We start from the raw sequence: 19,770 nt of genomic DNA on the forward strand, positions 1-19,770 counted from the left end.
GCAAGAACAACGGTGCCCAAAGGTGTCTCAGTGCCACTTCTCATCTCTAGATCTTCTCTAGTCCCACCTAAAAGCACAGCCCCCTGACTTGACTTACTAAGCAAATGGCTTATCCAGGGATGAAATTACTGCTGCTCCAGCTTCTTTTTAGAGTCTGTAGCTACAGCCCAGCAGATTGCAGAGTGGCTCATCCTCCTACAGCCAGAATTGTAACAGGCATTAGGTCTGCTTTCCTAGCCTGCTTCTCAGCAGGGTAAATAGCCATGAGCACTAATTCATCAGCCAGCTTGGAAATACGGCCTGTACTCAGATGGAGCTGTTGTAAGACAGCTCCTGGTGGAAGTCTGGTCCTGTGTACTGTGATCCTTGCTGACCATTAGCTTGGGAAGCAAAGGCCAACCAGCCAGCTAGACCTGTTCTGATGTTCTCTGTCTGCATGTGCAGACATTGAGTTTGTGTTTGCCTGGAGAGTGGGAGGGTTACCTCCAGTTAGACTCTGAAGCACGTGCTTTTTCTCCAAGTGCTGCCTTCTGCGACAGCTACACAGTGTGGTTACCCCAGCACAACAGAACAATTAAAATGCATGAGATGCAATAAGGGAGACATTTAGAAAATCATCATTTCCTAGTGTCTTGAATAAAATCCTACAAAAATGGCAATAAAATTGGTTTTAGCAGCCTTGGATTTGCTTCCAAGTGCACAGTGATTGCATGCATTTCCCTTGTGAACTCAAGTCACGATTTTGTTGTCACTTCTCCACTGGCATCACAGCTAAGAGATGCTGAGAAACCTGACCAGCTTAGATAACACACTAACGTATGCTCTAGAAATGCTAGTGGTTTGTCAGCTAGCTAACAGAAAGGGAAGAAAAAATATTTTTCATTTAACAGGGAATGTCGGAAATTTAAAGGCTTTTCCCTTTCCAAAACAGTGTGAAAACAAACAACCAAAAAAATTTCATGAATCTCAGAGGAAAAAATATAAGGTTGCTTGCAACTGTTTTGTTTCATGTCAGCAAGGAGATCAAACCACAGTCTTTTCCACTGGTACCAGAGGCAGCTCAGCACCCTGCAGGGTAGACCTAAAAGTGATGCAGCATAGAGGGAAGCTGTTCTCCCTCCGAGATTAGAGCAACAGTAATTTCATTTGCCCTTCACTGTCATTTCACTTGCAGTTTGTTTTTCTGTTTCTCAAGAACTGGTGTCCTGGCAATGGGAAAATTCTGCTCCCCTCTCTCTACACCCGCCCCTAAACAAAGCTTCACATTCTGGAAATGCCCGAAGAGATCTGATCTTCCTAGAGTCGATGTACTTATGCTTTTCCTTGACAGAGCTGCCCCTTACTCAGCCATCATTTGGTTTTGGAGGGGCATCTGCACAGACTTTTGCAGGCTCTGACACATGCCCATAGCCAGACACAAGCCATCTACAATCAGGAAGACACACAGCTGTTCTGACACTGAGAGACCAGGCCAAAACGCATGGCAGAGAGAGGTGCAGGAAGTCAGGACTTGCTATTTTCCCATGTAGCCTTAGTTCCTGGGGCTCCAGTTAGAAGACTTGAGACAAACATACCCATTTGTTGCATGCACACGAAAGGGCTATGCAGCGGGTGCTTGTACTCAGAGGCACAATATTAAGATTGTTAGGCTCATATTATGTTTTAAGAACGCACACACACAAAAAAATCTGTGAAAAACAAACATAAATTTGTGCCTAAAACTGCTCGATGCCATTTCTTTAACAACTGCACTGTTAGTCAGCTTACTGGAGGTTAAAACAGCCTTGTATGGTCTTAACTGAAGTCACATTTCCATGGTCTTCTCCATAATTTGTTAAGAGCTGTTTTATTCATCAGAAGTTAGTAAAATAAACCCAAACATGAGTGCATTTTCCCATGATGAGAGAATTTTGAGATGGCAGAGACCTATTACTTAATTTACTCCATCTCCCAGCCAATGCAGAACTGGTCCCAGTAATGTATTTGTCATTGTTTTATTCAATGTAGTTTTAAAATTCTCAAGTTTTAAGCTAAATCCTTCTTCTGAGTGAGACATTTTTCCTGACATTCAAGTTGGGCCTTTCCTGCTGGCTGTGTTGCCTCCATTGTCCATCTCAGGACTGCAGTTCTTTGGTTTTGCCACATGCTATAGGGGTAAATTTTTGCTAGTGCACTGGGAGAGTAAAGGACTGGTGGCTCTGACATTTCTAAATGAGCACTAGGCAAAGAGCAGAGAGCTGAGAATCCAGGTTCTGCAAATTGTTTCTCCTTCTCCGGGTTTCATGCATTCCCCGTGTTCAGCTCTTTTACCTTGTTGATGAGGCTGGGATCGCCAGGGCTGCTCTCATCGTCTTCTGAACTCTTCTGTTCCTCGTCTGATGTGACGACGACCTCCATCGGTGTCACAGAGACTGGGCACACCTTGTAGGGCTCGGTGTAGGCACTGCAGAAAGAACAGACCAGCTCGCTGGTGTTATTCCCAGACACTCGCTGTTGCTCAGACATAACAAATCCACACGTTGCCCAGAGATAACCAGTCAGGAGACAGGGAATCCCCGCAGACCTGCTAGGCTTGGAAGGCAAGATTTCTCAAGCTTTGTTTTTTTGCTGCCAGGTTCAACAGCAACCATTTAGGCAAGCAGAAGGATCTGAAAGGAGCAGTGGGAAGTTAACTGAACTTGTTCAAGCTTCCCCACAGAATCAATGTTCTGGCTCAGTCTGGAGCAAAAAGTTCATACTTAGTTGCAACCAGAACGGCTTTGTTCCTCCCTAGTCAGCCCCTCAAAATGGATGTAATAAAATCATACTAACATCTCAGTGCTCATTAAAAATGGGAGTTCGGTGTTGGAACAATGGATTTTCTGGGAAAACATCAAAAGCAAGAGCAAAGTATTTCTGTCCTGCAGAATAAGGGGTCACTTCATTCTGACTGCAGCCTTGGACTTGTCATTACATTCACATTTAGGGCAACTGTTGAACCTGTAGAAGATGGGATCTCTGGGTAGCTACAGTCCTCTGTAAACTTCCTTTGGTGCACTGCTAGAGTCCAGTTACTGTCAAGTTGTGCTGTTGAACTAATTGTCTAGCTGCATTTCCAGGTATGAAAATCCTGAGCTCTAACCATGACGTCTTTGTCATGACGAGTGGAGCCCCTAATTGAAGCTGGTTTATAACACAGAGAGATATTGAGTCCTTCGGATGCAAAAACATCTCTCTGTGTTTAAACCTCACACTTCAATTTCTTGCAACTCAATCAGGTAAAAGAATCATGAAATGATTGCAAAAGGCTAGCTGTTGTCCCAGTCACTTGCTATTTCATTTGCTTCTTCCCTTGAATCCAGATCAAGGACAGTGCTACTCCCTGATAGCTCCTTAGGAACTTACCTCCTGTCTTGTCTCAAACAGCCTACTCAGAACTGATACCAGCTGCTGCGCTGAACCTACAGGAGCTTGAGCTGTCGGCGCTGCAGTGTTTCTCAGCTCAGCTGCCGCCTGGTTGTTCCCTAGTGCTCAATTAAGAAAGGCAGAATGTCCTGGTGTTACCATCCCCACAGCACTGGGCATGCAGGGTTTGCTTGTGAATCCATCAAGTCTAGAAACCCAGTGCCCCAGGAAACCCTCGTACTTCTGAGGGCAGCAAAAATACACACAGTGTATTAAAAAACCCCTCCTGATCATTGCGGACACTCAGCATGGATTGGACACAAGTCAACAAGATGGCTTTTTGGAAGCAACTACTATTTTGTTGTGCTGAATTGCAAGGAGAAAACGCGTAGCAACCCACAGCAGAGTTTTGTTTGTTCTTTCACAAAGTTTATTGTCAGACTCCTGCAAAGAATATGCCCCTCTAATGGGTTTGAGAGTGTGGATAAATAAATAGATCTGTCACAAAAGGATATCTTATCTTCATTTTCCCTCTTATTCCTCCTCAAAGCCCAGTGTCTTTAAAGACTTGCCATAATAACATCAGTGTTATTGAAACAACATGGTTGTTCATCAGCTACGGCAGTTTTCTCTTCCTCCCTCAGAGTGCAAATGGATCCTGGCACTTTGTGTGACTTATAGGGCACACCTAAGTGCAGGTGAGATGACAACATGCCAAATTCATTACCTTAAACTACACCTGCAACAAGGCTAAGATTTTCTATAAAATTAACCAGTGCAATTATATAGAATATAACTTATAATTGAATAATTACTCATATATAATCTATAATCATATGAAGTAATATATATGAGTCATAAATGTTCAAAACCTTGTATTTCTTTATTCTGCTAATTGATGGCTCATTAAAAGCACTGCTAAATAAGCTTACTGCAAGCAATAAACTTCAGTGCAATGGAAGATGCTAATAAAAGTGTGGGTGTGGAGAATAAGGGAAGAAATAGTCCCAGAGCTGGTAGTATCTCAGTAGACATGGTAATCTCCAAGTAATTCTCTTCCTTGTAGCAATGATATGGCTGAGTGAGAGCAGATTGGAGACACATTATCTGCTGCTCCTCCAGCAACTGACTGTAATCATTCCAAGAGTTAGCCAGCACAACAAAGGAAGCAATGGGCCTTCTGGGACAGTCTAACCTTAAATTGACTGAATAAATGCAGGAGGAGGCAGTGCAACAAAAGGCTTTTATTTAGCACCAGTTACACTATAATTAGCAGAGCTGCTGATAGGTACGGAGTAGGGGGAAGGTACATAGTAGTTACCTATGTACCTTCACCTGTGAACCCATATTGGTACCTCTGGAAAAAGGTGTTCTGGAGTCTACAGACTCTCTGGTTATCCTGCCCCTGTAATGACGTTTACATTTGACCTCAAAGGAAAAGGATCTGTGAACTGAGCAGAGGATGAAGCCATCAAGGAGAGGGAAGCTGGACTGATCATTGTACTCGCACTAGCTCCTTTGTTAATAAAGTCAAAACACAAGTCTCTGCTACCTGTGATCCCTCCATAGCACAGGCTGGGACAAGTCTGAGCCCAGATGGTATGTGCATGGGAAGTGAGGGAGCACTGTGGAGATACACAACAGATGTGAGAGCTCATAGAACATGATTCGCAGACTGACAAATAGTGTATTTTGTCTAGCTTGAATGTGCAATTCTCAGAGATACTTGACCTTCTTTTAATTCCACACCTATCCTTCGAATGACCTTGCAAATTCTACCTCATTCCTCAGCAATGATCACATCAGTTCTTTAGGATTTTTAGAAGTTATTCAGTCAGCATTAATGAGATGTAAGAATTTTAACTGGGGGATTTAACAGTGGCAATAATACTCAGCCAAGGTTATTGCAATAAAGTCCTAGGAAGACCATGTATTTTTGTTTGCATAACAACACAAATGCCCTTGGCTGTATGCTCATCTTTTGGCCACATACACAAGTGATGTCTTGTTTCCTCCTTTAGTCACCAACTGCATTAAAAAAAAAAAAGCTGAGTTGGTGGAAATCTAAACTTAAGGCCTGTCACTTCCACTAGGTGATGTAAGTCCTCTGTACCAGTAAGGATCAGATTGCCTGCAGTTTGCTTTCAATAAATCTGTACATCAAGTGATGCATCCTAAAGAAAGGCTCATAAATCTCACTTGCCTTCTGATTCATGGTCTATGCTCCAGCAGCGATCATGAGGGGAGAAGGGGAGCGCTCTTTCCTGTAAGGTATTTGTATTAATATATCCCTGGATGATACCTGGAGTGTGGAGTATCCATCCTTTCCATCAAGTGGCTCTTTATGCATCTGAAATGCAGCTGGGTAGGCTGTTAAGATGTGCTGGCAATGTCCCTTCAAATGCCAGTGCAGTAGATCCATCACAGTGTCTATAAGGTATGATCATGTGTGTTGGGACAGACTTAGAATGTATTTCTGCCTTGCAGCTGAACCTGCTCAGACAGTGTAAGTGTGCTAGAAATTTGTTGGTCGGTCAAAAGCAATTCAGCATCTCCCTGAAGCCAGGACAGAGAAAGAGAAGAATATTTGACACCATCTTTAATAGGATTTGGGGGAGGAAAAAAAAGGGGGCGAAAAAGGACAGAACCTTTTTTTTTCTAGAGATTCTGCTAATTTCTTTTCTTTGCATCTGTTGCAAATTGCAAATTAGATGATGCAACTTAATTATCACCAACATACTTGAAGGGCCAAAGAGCCCTCTGATTTATTTCCTGACAATTTCTTGTGGTTTCGAAAGTGCCTGCAAGTAAAGATAAAAGCAGTATTTGGACCAAAAGGTCACCACAAGATGAAGAAAGCAGTAGAAGAGGCTAGAAACCACATCCTTGGTCCCATTCCTACAGTGGAACAACTGCTATTACAAGCTGGTTTTGCCAGTAACTACCAACACATGGCTCCCCATATCCACTGGTTCCACATAGTGGGAATAGGAAGTAAGTGAACTCTCTGGCTTTCTGGGGTGAATGCTGACTTCTGCTCTGCCTTTTGTGGGGGTCGTAATGTCTTGTCTAGGATGTTTCAACCATCCATTAGTGAAACCATGGTTCTGGATTGCTAAAAGACAGTTCTTTCAATTCTTTGCTAAAGAGAGGCAGTGACGTTGAGTTCAGTTAGGCCTAGATCCATCAAAGCTCTGAAATGAATGTCAGTTATGACCCTAAATATTTTTCTGCGTGTACTGGTGATTGCACTGGCAATTATCTGCCCTGAGTCAGCAAAGCAGGTTTGTAGGAATTACCTGGGAAGTTACCAACAGTTATTCTCTCTTCGTGGGGTACGTCCTCTACAAGTATAACCTGCCTGAAGCCAACTGAGTGGCAATGAGGTTGACACATCGACTCAGAATCAGATACACTCAGTTTACAAATGACTGGTAAATTGCTGCCATAACCTTCCCATCCATAGACCCCAACCTGTGGCCATTCTGACTCCTCTGTCATAGGGATCTTAGCTCATAACCTGGATATAATGTGCTGGATGCAAGAGGGAGACTGGATTCTCACATGGACACAGTTGGGTTATCCACATACATAAAATACCTTCCATCCGGTGGGGAGGGGACAAAAAACAACAACCCTCCCCAAAAAAACCTCTATTATTGGACCAAATGGATTGAATGCAACTTTCTTCTACATGCAGTATCCCTATCCCTGGCTTTATTTCAAGTCACATGCCCAGCAGTTACCAGTTCAAACTCTGTCGTTCTCAGACAGTGACATCCTTATTGCAAAGAATTAAATTGATATGAACTCAATGCAGTGATGGTAATTGGGAGAGGCAATGGGGTGCTGAATGACCCTGTTTTATTGAAACTGATTATTTATTTTCTTGTATCCATTTGTAAATTATTTTTTTAATTCATTCTGCAAAAGGAAGGCTCATTACTGAAGGAAATTAAAGTCCAAATGCATTTAAAGCCAATAAAAGGAAATGCCTATTAGTGCAGCATGTGTTTAGCCAGTCAGTTCCCTGTCATGGCAGATCATCAAGGCAAATATTGCAGCTGAATTCTGAAAAGGGCAGGACAGACATGATGTCTGCTAATAACATACATAGCCTGACAAGGCAAGGTAACACAGGGATAACACATTTCACACTCTGAGGCATAAGCTGTTTGCCTGCTGAGGCCAGAAAGGTGTTCTTCCTCGTGCCACAAGCGTTTCAGTTTGAATTTTGCTCTTTCTTGCATTGGTGTGGTGCAGGATATAGGGGAGGGGAAGAGGATTCTTGGTCAGGTGTGTAAGGCTTTTGCTCTGTTCTGAACAACTTCAGGGACAAAGCTCTCCCACCTTCAACCACCGCTCCCGGAGGTGCTCACAGAACAGCGGTGCTGGTGCAGGGCTCGCTCTGGAAGGGAGCGCAGGCAGCGAGGAGCACGCAGGGGTTTGGGCTCCAGCTCAGGGAATGTCCCCTGGCCCAGCCCGGGGCAGTGTAAGTAGAGGAGGGATGAGAGAAGGCCTGACAGGGAGGCTCCCCTAGCCGTGTCCCAGATGTGCTGGGACGGATGGGCTGCTCTTGCTCTGAGCACCTGCACAGCCAGTCCATGTTTCAGGCTCAGCCACGCGTACCCCGGGGTGCGCCACTGTCTGCGAGCACCATTCCCCTCCCCGATCCTGCGGCTTTAAGCCACGAGGAAAAAACAAAGCAATAGTAGAAGCTGGACATGCCTGAAAACAAAACACGGCGTCCTTGGGCTTGGGGCAGGCGGCACACCCCCTCCCTGCTCTCCCAGGCACACTGGAGGGGCCGTAAGCTGCGCGGCCCCAGCTCCGGCTCGGCCTGGCCCTCCGGCCCTTGTCCTGCATTTCCTGTAAACAGGGAACACTTCCTCCCCAGAGATGACCTGCCAGTGAACTAGCAAGGGCTGACGCTCCGCTGCACCGCACCCAGCGCCCGCCATGCCAGAAGGCACAATGGGGCGGCTGATAATACATAATAGGTTATTAAAGGCAGCTCTGCCCTTTATAGACTCCTTTGAGCACATTATTTACATCACATGTCAGCCACCACAGAGCTTTTACTTTCATTAAATCATCAGCTTCACTGGCACCCAGAACTTTTCTATCCAACAGCACCAACAGAGGTTTTCCTTAAGGCATCAGCACAGCTCTTCTTAGCTTCTCTTTTTCTTCTTTCCCTTGCTAAATCACAGCCCTGTTGTTCTCCAGCACCCTATTGTTCCCCATCTCTGGTAACTCTGCTATGCTGAATTCTTGCAATACTTGGAAACCTGAACTGAGAGGGGAAAAATGAAGACCCGAGTGCTTGGCAGTGACAAAAGTCTCCCATTTTGTGCTGTAAAACTCTTCTTCCTTCCCAGACCGTGCAGGCCACACGTCTGCATCCCGCTGAAACCTTCCATACTGCACATCTGTCAAGGGACAGAAGGTAACAAGGAAAGCATCCACTAATTATCAGGATGGGTTTCAAGTGATTTGCTGAGCAACCCCTAGTCACAGCACAAATGGCCTCTGACAATGAAACCACTCAGCACTTTTGCCCTGTTCTCTATAAAATGACTTATCTTAGTGACAGTCTGACTTTGGATACACAGTGGTGTGAAACTGGGAGGCATTCACCCTGACTTTTGTGGAGTCACTTTATATTTATACTTGTCATCTTTGAGCAGAATAAGACCCTCTGATTTCACCCTGAACCCTCTGTAAGACTTATTCCTCTCATATATCAGTGACAGAATAAGCCGACCACCTAGAACTGCATTAATAAGGAGAGGGAAAAGATATCTCCTGTAAGAAGTGACCTCCAGCTAGTCACCTGATGGTCACCTCAGAGTATGAGAAGTACACTTCTGTGGGGAGACTGGGAAGCAAAGCTGAATCCCCTCCCGTACTACAAATTCTTTGTTATTATCTTCGGCGTGTTTCTTTACTACTTTGTGCTTTGGCTGTCATTTGTGTGAAGTGGTTAATCCCAGAGCAATGTCATGTTTAAAATACAGATAAGACTGAAGGCTTTGGACACTGTAGGTCCCTACCAGCGTCCAAAACAGAACTGCTCTGTCCATCTCCCTTGGGGCACAGTTTTGCTTCTGTTCTTCCCATTCACGGCAAACTAAAAGGGGTTTCACTATTATGGTCCAGTCCTTAAGTCAAAGAGGGATGGGTACCCCCAGGATCACGCCCATGCCTATTTAAGTTAAGGCACAGAGTAATGTTTACATTCTTGTAGCCAAGCTGAGATACAGAAATCTACCTGGAACCAGGATTGCATACTTGTATACGGGACTGGCTTCCATTTACGATAAATCAAAACAATAATTTGGGTGGACTCTGTCAGGCTTTCTGAGGCTTGATGAATGATTTTAAGGTTCCAAATTATTAATGGACCCCAAAAGTAAACTTTATGGGAAAAAAGCCATAATGAGGTGGATTTATAGGATGAAGTTCAGGTGCTAATTTTAAACCCAATTGGTTGGGGTGGGGCCCCAAAGTGGTATTTAACATTTTCAGGACAAAATATTGTAAAACTATCAGCCTATTCCTTTCAAATTCAAGCCCTATCCACATTCTACATTTGCCTCAAAACAGCCAAGTCCATCAAAGTTGCTACAGCAATGTAAGAAGGTAAAAAAATACTATCTATTTTGATGTGGATGCTTGCTTGACATCAGATTTTAATGTACAGTGGAAAGAGAACATGGCACTCAAATGACAAGTAGGTTACAACAAGACACAGGTACACAAAACCTTGTTGCTTGAAATCAGATGTTTAGCACTCCTGTATCTTTACTGTTCAGCTTCAGAACTGGAATACTGACATAAAAAAAAGTCCCAAAGCTTGAAACCTTGATGCTTATATGCCAGAGGTATCAGGGAATCTCTTTAAGTGGGGGCTAGAACTTTCCTCTGCTGCATGTATTAAGGCAACAAACAAATCTAAATGCCTAGAGAGACAGAGAGACAATTTGTGGCAGACTTCCTGACCTAGGAGTAAGAGGAGTAACGTGTATCTTACAAACCGTGAAGGAACAAGAAAAGATGAGGAATGAGCTCTGTTATGAAACAGCACCCCATGCAATAAGGGTAGAGGAACAAGCCTCAGGAGCATTTTAAATCCAGCCTCCCTAATTCCTCGAGAGAGCTTAAGAGTGTTCCTCTGTCCCCCCTCAGATCAAATGACCCCGTGCTTACACCTCCCGCACAACCAGCAGTGATTCTTGCCGTCATTCCTCAAGTGCACCCTCATTGACTGCGCTGAAGTGGCCGAGGGCTCGGCAAACAGACCAGTGTGGAAAGCGCAGCCCTGCCTTCTGCTCTGGGGGCGAGCAAAAGCAGCCAGCAACATAAGCAGCATCAGAACTGTCAGCCCAGGGAGCTTCGGTAATGATGTGGCCAGAAGCCATGGCCCAGTTATGACAGCTTGAAGCAGGAATAAAAAAGACAAGAGCTGGCCCTCGTCAAGCGATTTTCTGTGGTTTAGTCTTGCTTTTATCTCTGTAATAAAGTGTTCTATGTGCAGGCAGATTTAGGATTTGCGCTACATTTATTGGTTCACTTTCCAGTGGGCAAAACTACTTCTCTTTGTATGTGTGTATTACAGTCACAGATCTGGCGGCACAGCTGTAGTATGGAGACTCAGCCTGTGCCTCCATGCTCATTTGACCAATAACGCTAGTGTGCATGGCCTGGGTCCTCAACCTGAAACTAGCTCAGCACCAGAAAAGCAAAAAGGTTTTGCCTATTTATCTGTCTGAATGGGGTCAAACAAGCCCTTGGAACCATGTAGAGGCAGAGGATACGGCCAAGGTCAAGGAGGAGGATGGAACTAGGCAGTAGTGGAATAGATCAGCTTGAATTGTTTTAGCACCATAGTCTAGGCTTTAATGTGGGCTGCACAAGGCCGTGGGGCCATGGGGGGTATACACACACCAGTGTGTCCTGGTGTGTGTACAGTCCAGCTTATCTCTGCAGTGTATTCTGCAACCACTTTGTGCTGTTTACTTTTCAGAGGGCACCGCGAGCGGGCAGACCCGTGTATCATACGGTGGATCAGCAAGGAGACCAGTGCAAGGAAAGGCAGCATCCATATGAGCCATGGAAAATGCAGTGAAGCCGCCTGCTCTCTCTACAGATTTGAAGGTATCCAGGTATGCCCTGTTACCATCTTGTTTTGTGATTCTCTGCAGCTGCCCTCTGCCTGCTGCATCGAAGCATGGCTGTTAGTTTACGGTTTGTTGGGGGATGAGTGTACACCGGCAGAGTAAGAGATGTGGTAACCTGAGTGATTCACACACTCCCAGCGCGTTGGCTACATGACTGACGTGGGGAAATAGCTGGCTGACATCACTGATATGCTCAACAATCGCTTTGCAGATAGGTGTTGCTGTACAAACGGTGGCATTGAAGCCACTGGCAAAAAAAGGTTGTGAAAGGTTAAGAGGTAACTCTAACCACTCTGAAAAGATCTTGTCTGGCCCTATACCGTATGGTGTAGCATGACGTTTTGCAGCAGGTACACTGCTCTCTGCCCTAAACAATCTGTTCACTTACCACTGAAATGAAAATCAGTATCTTTAAGTAGGGGATGATCCAAGACTTTCCAACAAATCTTCCCATCATGGTCCCATTCCCTGAAGTCCCTGGCCTGTCACACAGATTTCATGGTTCAAGTGATGCCCTGTTTATCTATGTGAAAGGTCCCCAGATAACTTTTAAATAGCATCCTGCTACAGTATTGCTCCTCTTTATGCCTTGAAGCTTTTTGGTTGAATTGTCATCCCATTAACCCAGCTTTTCATGTGAGACACTTACTTCTACACAGACTCTGAAAGTCAAACACTCTGAACTCCTTCACACCTTAAAGCAGTGATGAAAAAGGTATTTTACCTGCTACATGTAGAATGACAAACTCCAATTAATGGAGAATCTGGACTGCTAGTTCAGTTTGTAGAGGACTTTACCAGGAGACAACTGTTTTTCTTTGCTGCAACATCTGAAGCTTAGAAATTTATTTTTGAGCCTCAGAAAACTGAAAATAAATTATTTCAGATGTTCTAGAAATGAAGCAGAACTATGTCCATTTTTGGTTGCCCTGAGACCAAAACGTGTGGGTATATCTTTCTCCCTGTGGCTGGTGTTTTAGGCACTGGGTTGTGAGAAACTCAGAATCTAACTCCCAGTGCTGACTGATTCAAAGTGATCTGGGACAAAAACCAGACCTGGGAGAAGCAGAGACTGGGTTTTCTATATCTTAGGCTACGGCATATAGGAGTTTCCCTTAAACTTCGTCAAAACAGATATATTGTTCACATAGAATGCTTTTGTGAATTCTTCCCTTTTGGAAATGTTTCAGCTCACTATTTTCAGGTGCTAGCCTGAGTTATCAGGGCAGTCAAATCACAAACGACTGTTCAGACCCTCAGAGGTACAGATCAACAGAGCATACCAATGTACCCCACATGAGCATCTGGCACAGTATCGTTCTCTCATCCAGATTCCACTCATATAGTCACTTTTCCAATCATGACACATTTACCAATGTCTTTCTGACTCTGAATTCTGGATCCAGTTAGAAAAAGATGATACATTTCACAAAAAGAAACCGTGTGATGACATGGCACATATCGTAGATTGGAGATCAGGGGTATGTTCCTGATTATTCTTTCTTTGTTTATTTTTGGCAGTGTAACCTAGTCACTAAAACTTGGAACCAGAGTCTTTATGTTCTATTTTCATTTTATTGCCAGTTCGTTATTCCATACTTTCTATGGAAAATACTCACAGTAAGTTCAACATAATGAACACCATGCTGCCCTGCAGGACTCTTAAGATGGAAGGGGAGTTGTCATTTCCTTGTACTAGCAGGATCAGCTGCTTTATCAACGTGATGCAGCTAGATCTGGGAACAAACCAGGGGAAAAATGCAGTGAAGGTAGGATCAGAGGGAAATCTGTCTAGATGACAATAGTAATATTCCTTATTAAAAAAGAAACAGAACAAAGTGTTTTTGACTGGAGTGAGACTTAACAAACTCCTCTCTCACCGCTGTCAGCATTACTCCAGCTATTTGTGTTGCCAGGGCCACAAAGGGATTTCTACAGATCATACAACCTTTCTTGTTATTGACCAAAATGTCCTTCACTCTTGAGGGCCATTTTCATAGATGGTCAGCCCTGGCCTAACTCTCTCCCACAGAGACTTTCTGAAGCAGTGGTAGTTTGTGCTAAATGTGTCTTAGCCTCACGCTAAGATCCCCAACATCATTTTGCTACTAGGAAAGAGCTGGGGAGTTCTAGGTAGCAGATCCCTCAAAACACAAGCTGAAAACTGAGCTGTCTGTTGCTCTCAGGCCAGCACGTGCTTGTCCTGTCATTTGGTCGTGGGGTAGGAGAACACTGAAAAATGCAATGCATCATTGTAATGGTTCTTAGTGCCGGTGCTGCAAGGTTCAGTGACCGCAGGCAGTGTGAGGGAGACTGTGTCCAGAATGCTTCTCTCCCCCTCACGAAGACGAGTCCCAAACAAAGCAGTGCCTGGTCTCTTGGGTTTTAAAGTTCCTGAGCTCCTGCAAGCTGGGTGTGTATAAATACCTCCCTATCAGAAGGGCAGGGAGGTTTGGCAGCTTTTCCAATCAGTTTTCAGAGAGATATGAGGACATATGAAAGGAACTGACACTACTAAGAAACCTCCTATCTTCATGGTTGTCCTTCCAGCAGGGATTCCCTTTGGACTTGAAAGCACATACCAGGTCTGAGACTCAAGTACCCTGCAGCCTTACAACGAAAACAAACGGAGCTCCTCGAATTCTAACTAACCAAGACCTTGTATCTGGCTTTTCTTTCCTGATGTTTGGGGGAAACATCAAGTGAACTGAATTTTCTTGTGTTTCAGAGATTCACCCAGTTGTTAAAGCAGAATAGTTCCAGGAGAGAAACAGAGTTTAACTGCTAATATGTAGGGCTGAATGAAAGTGCTCAGTGGCTCTCCTCTGTCTCCTACGGCGTCAGTTTCAGTTCCCAGATTAAAATTAGAGCTGGCTGCAGTTTTGCTTGGCTGAGGCTTTTTTAGTTGAGAAATCAGATTTGGCACGATTAAGAATTGTGTAGATTTGTGACATTTGGCTGGGATTAATCTATTAATTAATTCTGCCCTCCACCCCCCCCGAATAATTCTGGAAAATCAAAACCATCTTAATTCTGCAATTCAAAAGTATGTTTTAGTTCAGAATTTACTTCAGTATCTATATTTTTTTTTACTTGCCAATGAAACAATCGAACTACAGAACTCCTTTTTTTTTTTTAGACTTTTCAGTTAGGCATGCATCTTTTATTTCTCTTGCAGCCACTGAAGCAATGTTTTTCCTTAGAACTGCAATCGAATGGCAAGATAAATTGTTTGTCCAGCACAGAGGGCTAGAGGGCCCCTCAAGGAGATGTAGTGGGTTAATACCCGAGTTTTTGGCCCAAATTTACTAAATGTATTCAAGACATAAGGAAAAACTCCCAACAGAATGAAGACGTATTTAATTTGAGACAGCTGAGAATGGCTGGACGGAGACTGCTGAACACAGATCCGAGCAGCTATCACTCGTCTCCGTTCACCAGTGCCTAGCTGTACTCCCTTTGAGAAAAAGAAGTCTGAGGACATCCCTGGGATACTGCTCAAGCTGGCGCAGCATGAGTCAGACAGAGCACCAAAAGGTGTTCGCTGGTGATAGGTCTAAATCCGCTTGCTCTAGGCCTTGGAAGGATAACATCTAATTAAGCCAGCCAATTACTCAAGTGAAAGGATCCTTTTATAAGCTCTTTAAGAGGGGTCTTGGCAAAACAGACAGTGCCTCTTAAATATGTTTTTCCATCCATTAACTCTAATTGGTCGATTAAGATAAAATTAATTGTTGTATGCCACTGAACAACAAATCTTTAAGGCAGTTTTTACATTAACCTCCCTTGAGTCCTGTAAAAGAAGAATTCCTGTAGGATAATTAGAAATGCGCTGTACGTTATAAATAACTTTGCTGTGTGGCACAACAAACCGTAAACTACTGGATCAGGTTTGCATTTAAAATGCAATAGCATTCTGTTGTTTTTGTTACAAATCTAATCTAGAGAGATACCCCACGTCACTGAGCAGTGGACTCTGGAAAGGCTGCAGAACTGTAATGTGCAATCTCTCATTCAGTAAATCCTCTCAGTAAGGCTCGGGGTGGGGGTGGGAGAGGAGAAAGGCGTGCATAGAACACTTCCTGACAGTAGAAGACCCGACCATTTCAAACAGGCTGCCTCTTGCCAGTCTGCAGCCTCATCACCCTGTCTGCAGTACGTGCTTTTTTTCTGTGTGGTGCTAGAAATGCTTGAATCACACCAATATCACTTCTATGCCCCATAAACATCATCCAGGGCAAATCTGCAATGCGCAGCAGACTCTCTCCTCTTGTGTAGCTCTGCTGAAATATATTTCTGGTTCATATAACGGAAACAGAGAAGACAAAGAAGTCTGCCCAGGCTTAGAAGCCCTCAGGACATGAAGATGGCCACACGTACACATTCCTCCTTCTCTGCACTGTAATTTGATCAGAAGAGTAGCCATCAGAATGTTGCAAATACTCTGATAAAATCATCAAGATTTGATCATATAGAAGAGTCAGATCTGAAACAGGTGATATAGGCACTGTTAGGTCTGAGATAGGTAACCACAGACACACAGGTAACCACAGGCACTGTGAAGTTTAAAATAGGTGACTGTTAGGTTTGACATAGGTAACCAGAGAAACCTCACCAGGGAAATACTGGAGTTTTCTATGTTTTGTTTAAGAAACTAAGAAAACCATCACGGACACCAGTTACGCTGCTTGGAAACCCCCTTACCCTTCCCATCCTGATTTGAATCTCAGGGATAGTTTCCGATCAGTAGAGTAGAACTAACCAATGATTGTTTTAGAATAAGAATATTGATGAGGTTATAATTAACGGAACCAATCGTTGTAAAGGTTAAATTAAAGAGCGAGCATACTATGCATATTTATGTAAATCAGTGTATAAAAACTGATGGATTTTAATGTTTGGTTGGACACGTATGGAGGAGCTATCCCCCGTGTCCCCAGCACTGCAATAAGGAAGTGCCTGCTTATCTGCTTCGTGTAGATGAGTTTTCCTCCCAATTGCTAACAAGAATGGAGTCCAGCTGCTAATAAAACCAACATCTACTGAGGACTTGGCACCGTTTCCTGGGAGATATATGGGACTGTGGTTCCTCATAAGCAAAGCCAGGGCTGGATCCAGCATGTTGTGGCTGAGCAGCGGCAGGCCTCTGAGGCTATGCTGGGACGCATCTGCTGTGTATATGGGATGGTGACGTGCCATGCAGAGCTGTCCTGGGAGAGCACACTGCCTTCCTGACTACCTACACTGTCCCCTCACACCTGCATCCCCAGCATGAACCAGAACAAACAGCTCCATGGATAGGAGGAAACAGGAGAGAGGTTATGGAGCTGCTGTAAGATTGATACCTAAACCTGGACAATGTATTATAATCTCTCCTTCTTCAGTATGAATATGACATTACCGATACTGTCCAGAGACAAATTCTCAAAGGTGCTTGTTTGAAAAGCTCCACCATCAAAGAGCATTTAATAGCTGTCTTTCTGTTCTGGCTGTCTTGGGAAGACAATTCCCCACCCCTCGAATGCCTGGCAACACAAGGTGAAGCATGCCTTGTGCCCAGACCTGAGCAGCAAGGAGTTATCTCCCGCAGACTGCTCCCTGTCTCTGAGCAGCTACAAGTCCTGCATTAACAACTACCACCTTCTAACTCCCTGTGGCAATTCAGACAATACTAAAGTAAACAGAAATAAAGACATGACTCATGTCAGAGCTGGCTGTGGCTGTTGTCAAGAATTTCAATAGGCTGTGCCCAGCCTGAAGTCAGGGTATAGTACTGAGATCCCTTGCTCTGCAATGAACTCACAGAGCTTACTTTCAGGTTTATGCTGCAAAGTGCAACAACTGATGAAAGCTGCTGAGATTTTATTTTCCATCATGTTCTCCACATCACAAGTCAAAATGTCTCTTTCCCTTGTCTCTAGGCTCAATCCCTGAGCCTCCTTCCCCCTGTTACAGCATTTTTATGGGACTTTCTCCCATCTACAAGATCCAGACTGCAGCACGTGTTCCACATTGAGATAAAGAAAAGCTATGTACAGATTTAAATATGTAAAAGTTTTTTAAAATAATTTATGTTTCTTGAAAAAACCTCTCACAATGCTTATGATCACCATGTTTCTCCTTGGCTTAGTAGCTGTCAGCAGAATTCCATACAATAGACCCACAGAGGTCTTTAAGGGACCTGAGCCCCATTAGCAGACCACTTCTGTGCTGCCTCCATAATTATCACCAGCCCTGGGAAGTGCTTGACCTATAAAAAGGAAATTCTCTGTCTTGTAAAGCTTCTCATCAGTGCTATGGGTGCACGCTAGCTTAGTGTAGGCACAGAGCAGGGATTTATGGGGCAGAGAACTAGGAACTGCGTGGAATGAGCAGCTAGGATTTGTTTCTCTGAGAAAGCAAAAACAGGGAAGGATGGGAACATCCTTCCCAAAACAACTACCTGAAATCTAGGCTGAATCTGTAGCTCAGGGCTTAACTTGCCTCCCAAGTCCGGATGCTTTGAGAGCCTGCTTTGCCTAGGTTTGTCTCCCAGTCTAGTCTAGAGTTAACTTGCTTCTACTCCAAATGTGGGGTAAAATAGCATGAACTAATGTTGGCAGCATTGCTATCATTATACACAGCAGTAAGCCAAACGACAGTTTGAACAGTGTTGAAAAAGGCTATCTTTTGTGGGTATCATCTTCTGACAGCCATGCCTGTACTGAGCAGCTCTAGCTGGGACAAGCAAAAAAAACAAAGCATGACTTGGTTTTATCTTCTTGACAAAACTCTCCCTGAGTTTTGCCCTAAACAATAAACTATGGTAATCGGGCTGCTCTTTGGATGAGAATAGTATTGATATGGGCAGCATATGGGCAAGAGTATTACAGAGCACAAGCTGCTCTTCTGCTAACAAATCATGTGGCTTTCTTCTGCCTCCATCTTCTAGAAAATATCAGAAACATCTGGAAATTCAGTGCTGCTTCTCCTTTCACAAGTCCTCCTTGTGTATGACGCTCTTTTGCTTCTCTCTATAGAATTCTTCCACCTTGTTTGCTCTGTGTTGAGGCAGAAACAACCACAGTCTTGTGGTTTCCTTAGGGCCACAGTTCAACTGAATTATCAAAGGGGCAGGTCGCATCTGTATTAAAAGCAATTGGATGCTTTAGCTGTACCTATTGCTGCTGCTGCATTTACCCAAGCAGTGAAAGGCTTCAGGAGTTTCTAGTGACCGTTCTGTGTGCTCATCTGATGCAATACCACAGCTCTGTTTCTCAGAGCTGATCAAAATGGTGACACTGCTGTCAGGATTCTCCTGCCAGCTGCATACCAGCACACTTCAGACGCTAAACCACTGCCGTACCTGCTTGTGCTACTTGCTCAGACTTTACCAAGGAGCCCTAATCCTTTTCTGATCAGCAATTATGTTCTTTTCAAAGTGATGATTCCTGCTGGGACCCACTCTACCTGCTCCTTTGCTTTCACAGAGAGCCTTTGCACTGTAGAACTGCTGCAGGAATCAAGCACGAGGGGAGAACAAGTCCTACACAGTCGATAACCTGCCACACCTTCAGGGAGTGCTCCTGGGGAACTTTTGATCTGCAATCGAGGTGGTATATGGGATCAGTAAATGCACAAATTTAAGGACCACTCCTTGCCTGGGTCTGGGAGTTCAGCGGTAACAGTAAAACTGATGTGCAGCTACAATTGCTGCCTTGGAAAAGCTTTTTGTTCCCTTTCCCCAGTGATCGCCCCAAAAACTTGGTTGTGTGCTGGGATCCGCAGTGTTAATGTCCCCAGAATGGCAGAGAAAACACAACTTGTAACAAGAATTACTTGGGAAAGCAGCATGGTCAACTGCAGAGGGCTCATCTACCTGCTTTCTTGCTGAAGACACCGAAAAGTCCTTACTTGGTGAATGACCTTTGGTGCAATTACTGCATCTGGCTGTTTTACCTCTTGCCCTTTGCCTTACTTAAATCAGGTCACAAATTGAGACTTCCCTTCCAAATGCAATATAAACCCCAAGAGATAGAGTAGTGGGAAGATGTGTTTGCATTTGGCAAGATGCATTCACTGAAACTGTCAAGCAGCTTGATTCCATGCTCCAGAGAGTTGCACACAATGTTCCTGACAGAACCCCAGGCAAATCTCCACCCCAGTGTCAGCTACACTCGCTGTCCAAACTTGAAGTGTCCATGGAAGAATGACCGGCTGGAGG

The 19,770-nt window shown here is 44.2% G+C and overlaps 1 protein-coding gene and 1 long non-coding RNA gene across 4 annotated transcripts in view; one reads left to right on the forward strand and one right to left on the reverse strand.

Moving 5' to 3' along the window:
• LOC137667671 (uncharacterized) overlaps nucleotides 1–19,770 on the forward strand; it is a 167,417-nt gene that overhangs the window by 65,662 nt on the left and 81,985 nt on the right. For both annotated transcript variants that reach the window (XR_011048828.1, XR_011048827.1), the window contains exon 2: nucleotides 11,414–11,552. This is a non-coding gene — a long non-coding RNA (uncharacterized lncRNA). The remainder of the gene's footprint in view (nucleotides 1–11,413; nucleotides 11,553–19,770) is intronic.
• FGD5 (FYVE, RhoGEF and PH domain containing 5) overlaps nucleotides 1–19,770 on the reverse strand; it is a 95,675-nt gene that overhangs the window by 55,703 nt on the left and 20,202 nt on the right. For both annotated transcript variants that reach the window (XM_068408657.1, XM_068408656.1), the window contains exon 3: nucleotides 2,311–2,443. In XM_068408657.1, coding sequence (XP_068264758.1) covers nucleotides 2,311–2,443 — 133 coding nt within the window. The remainder of the gene's footprint in view (nucleotides 1–2,310; nucleotides 2,444–19,770) is intronic.

Source organism: Nyctibius grandis, chromosome 10 (genome assembly GCF_013368605.1).
Source record: "Nyctibius grandis isolate bNycGra1 chromosome 10, bNycGra1.pri, whole genome shotgun sequence".
Lineage (NCBI taxonomy): Eukaryota > Metazoa > Chordata > Aves > Nyctibiiformes > Nyctibiidae > Nyctibius > Nyctibius grandis.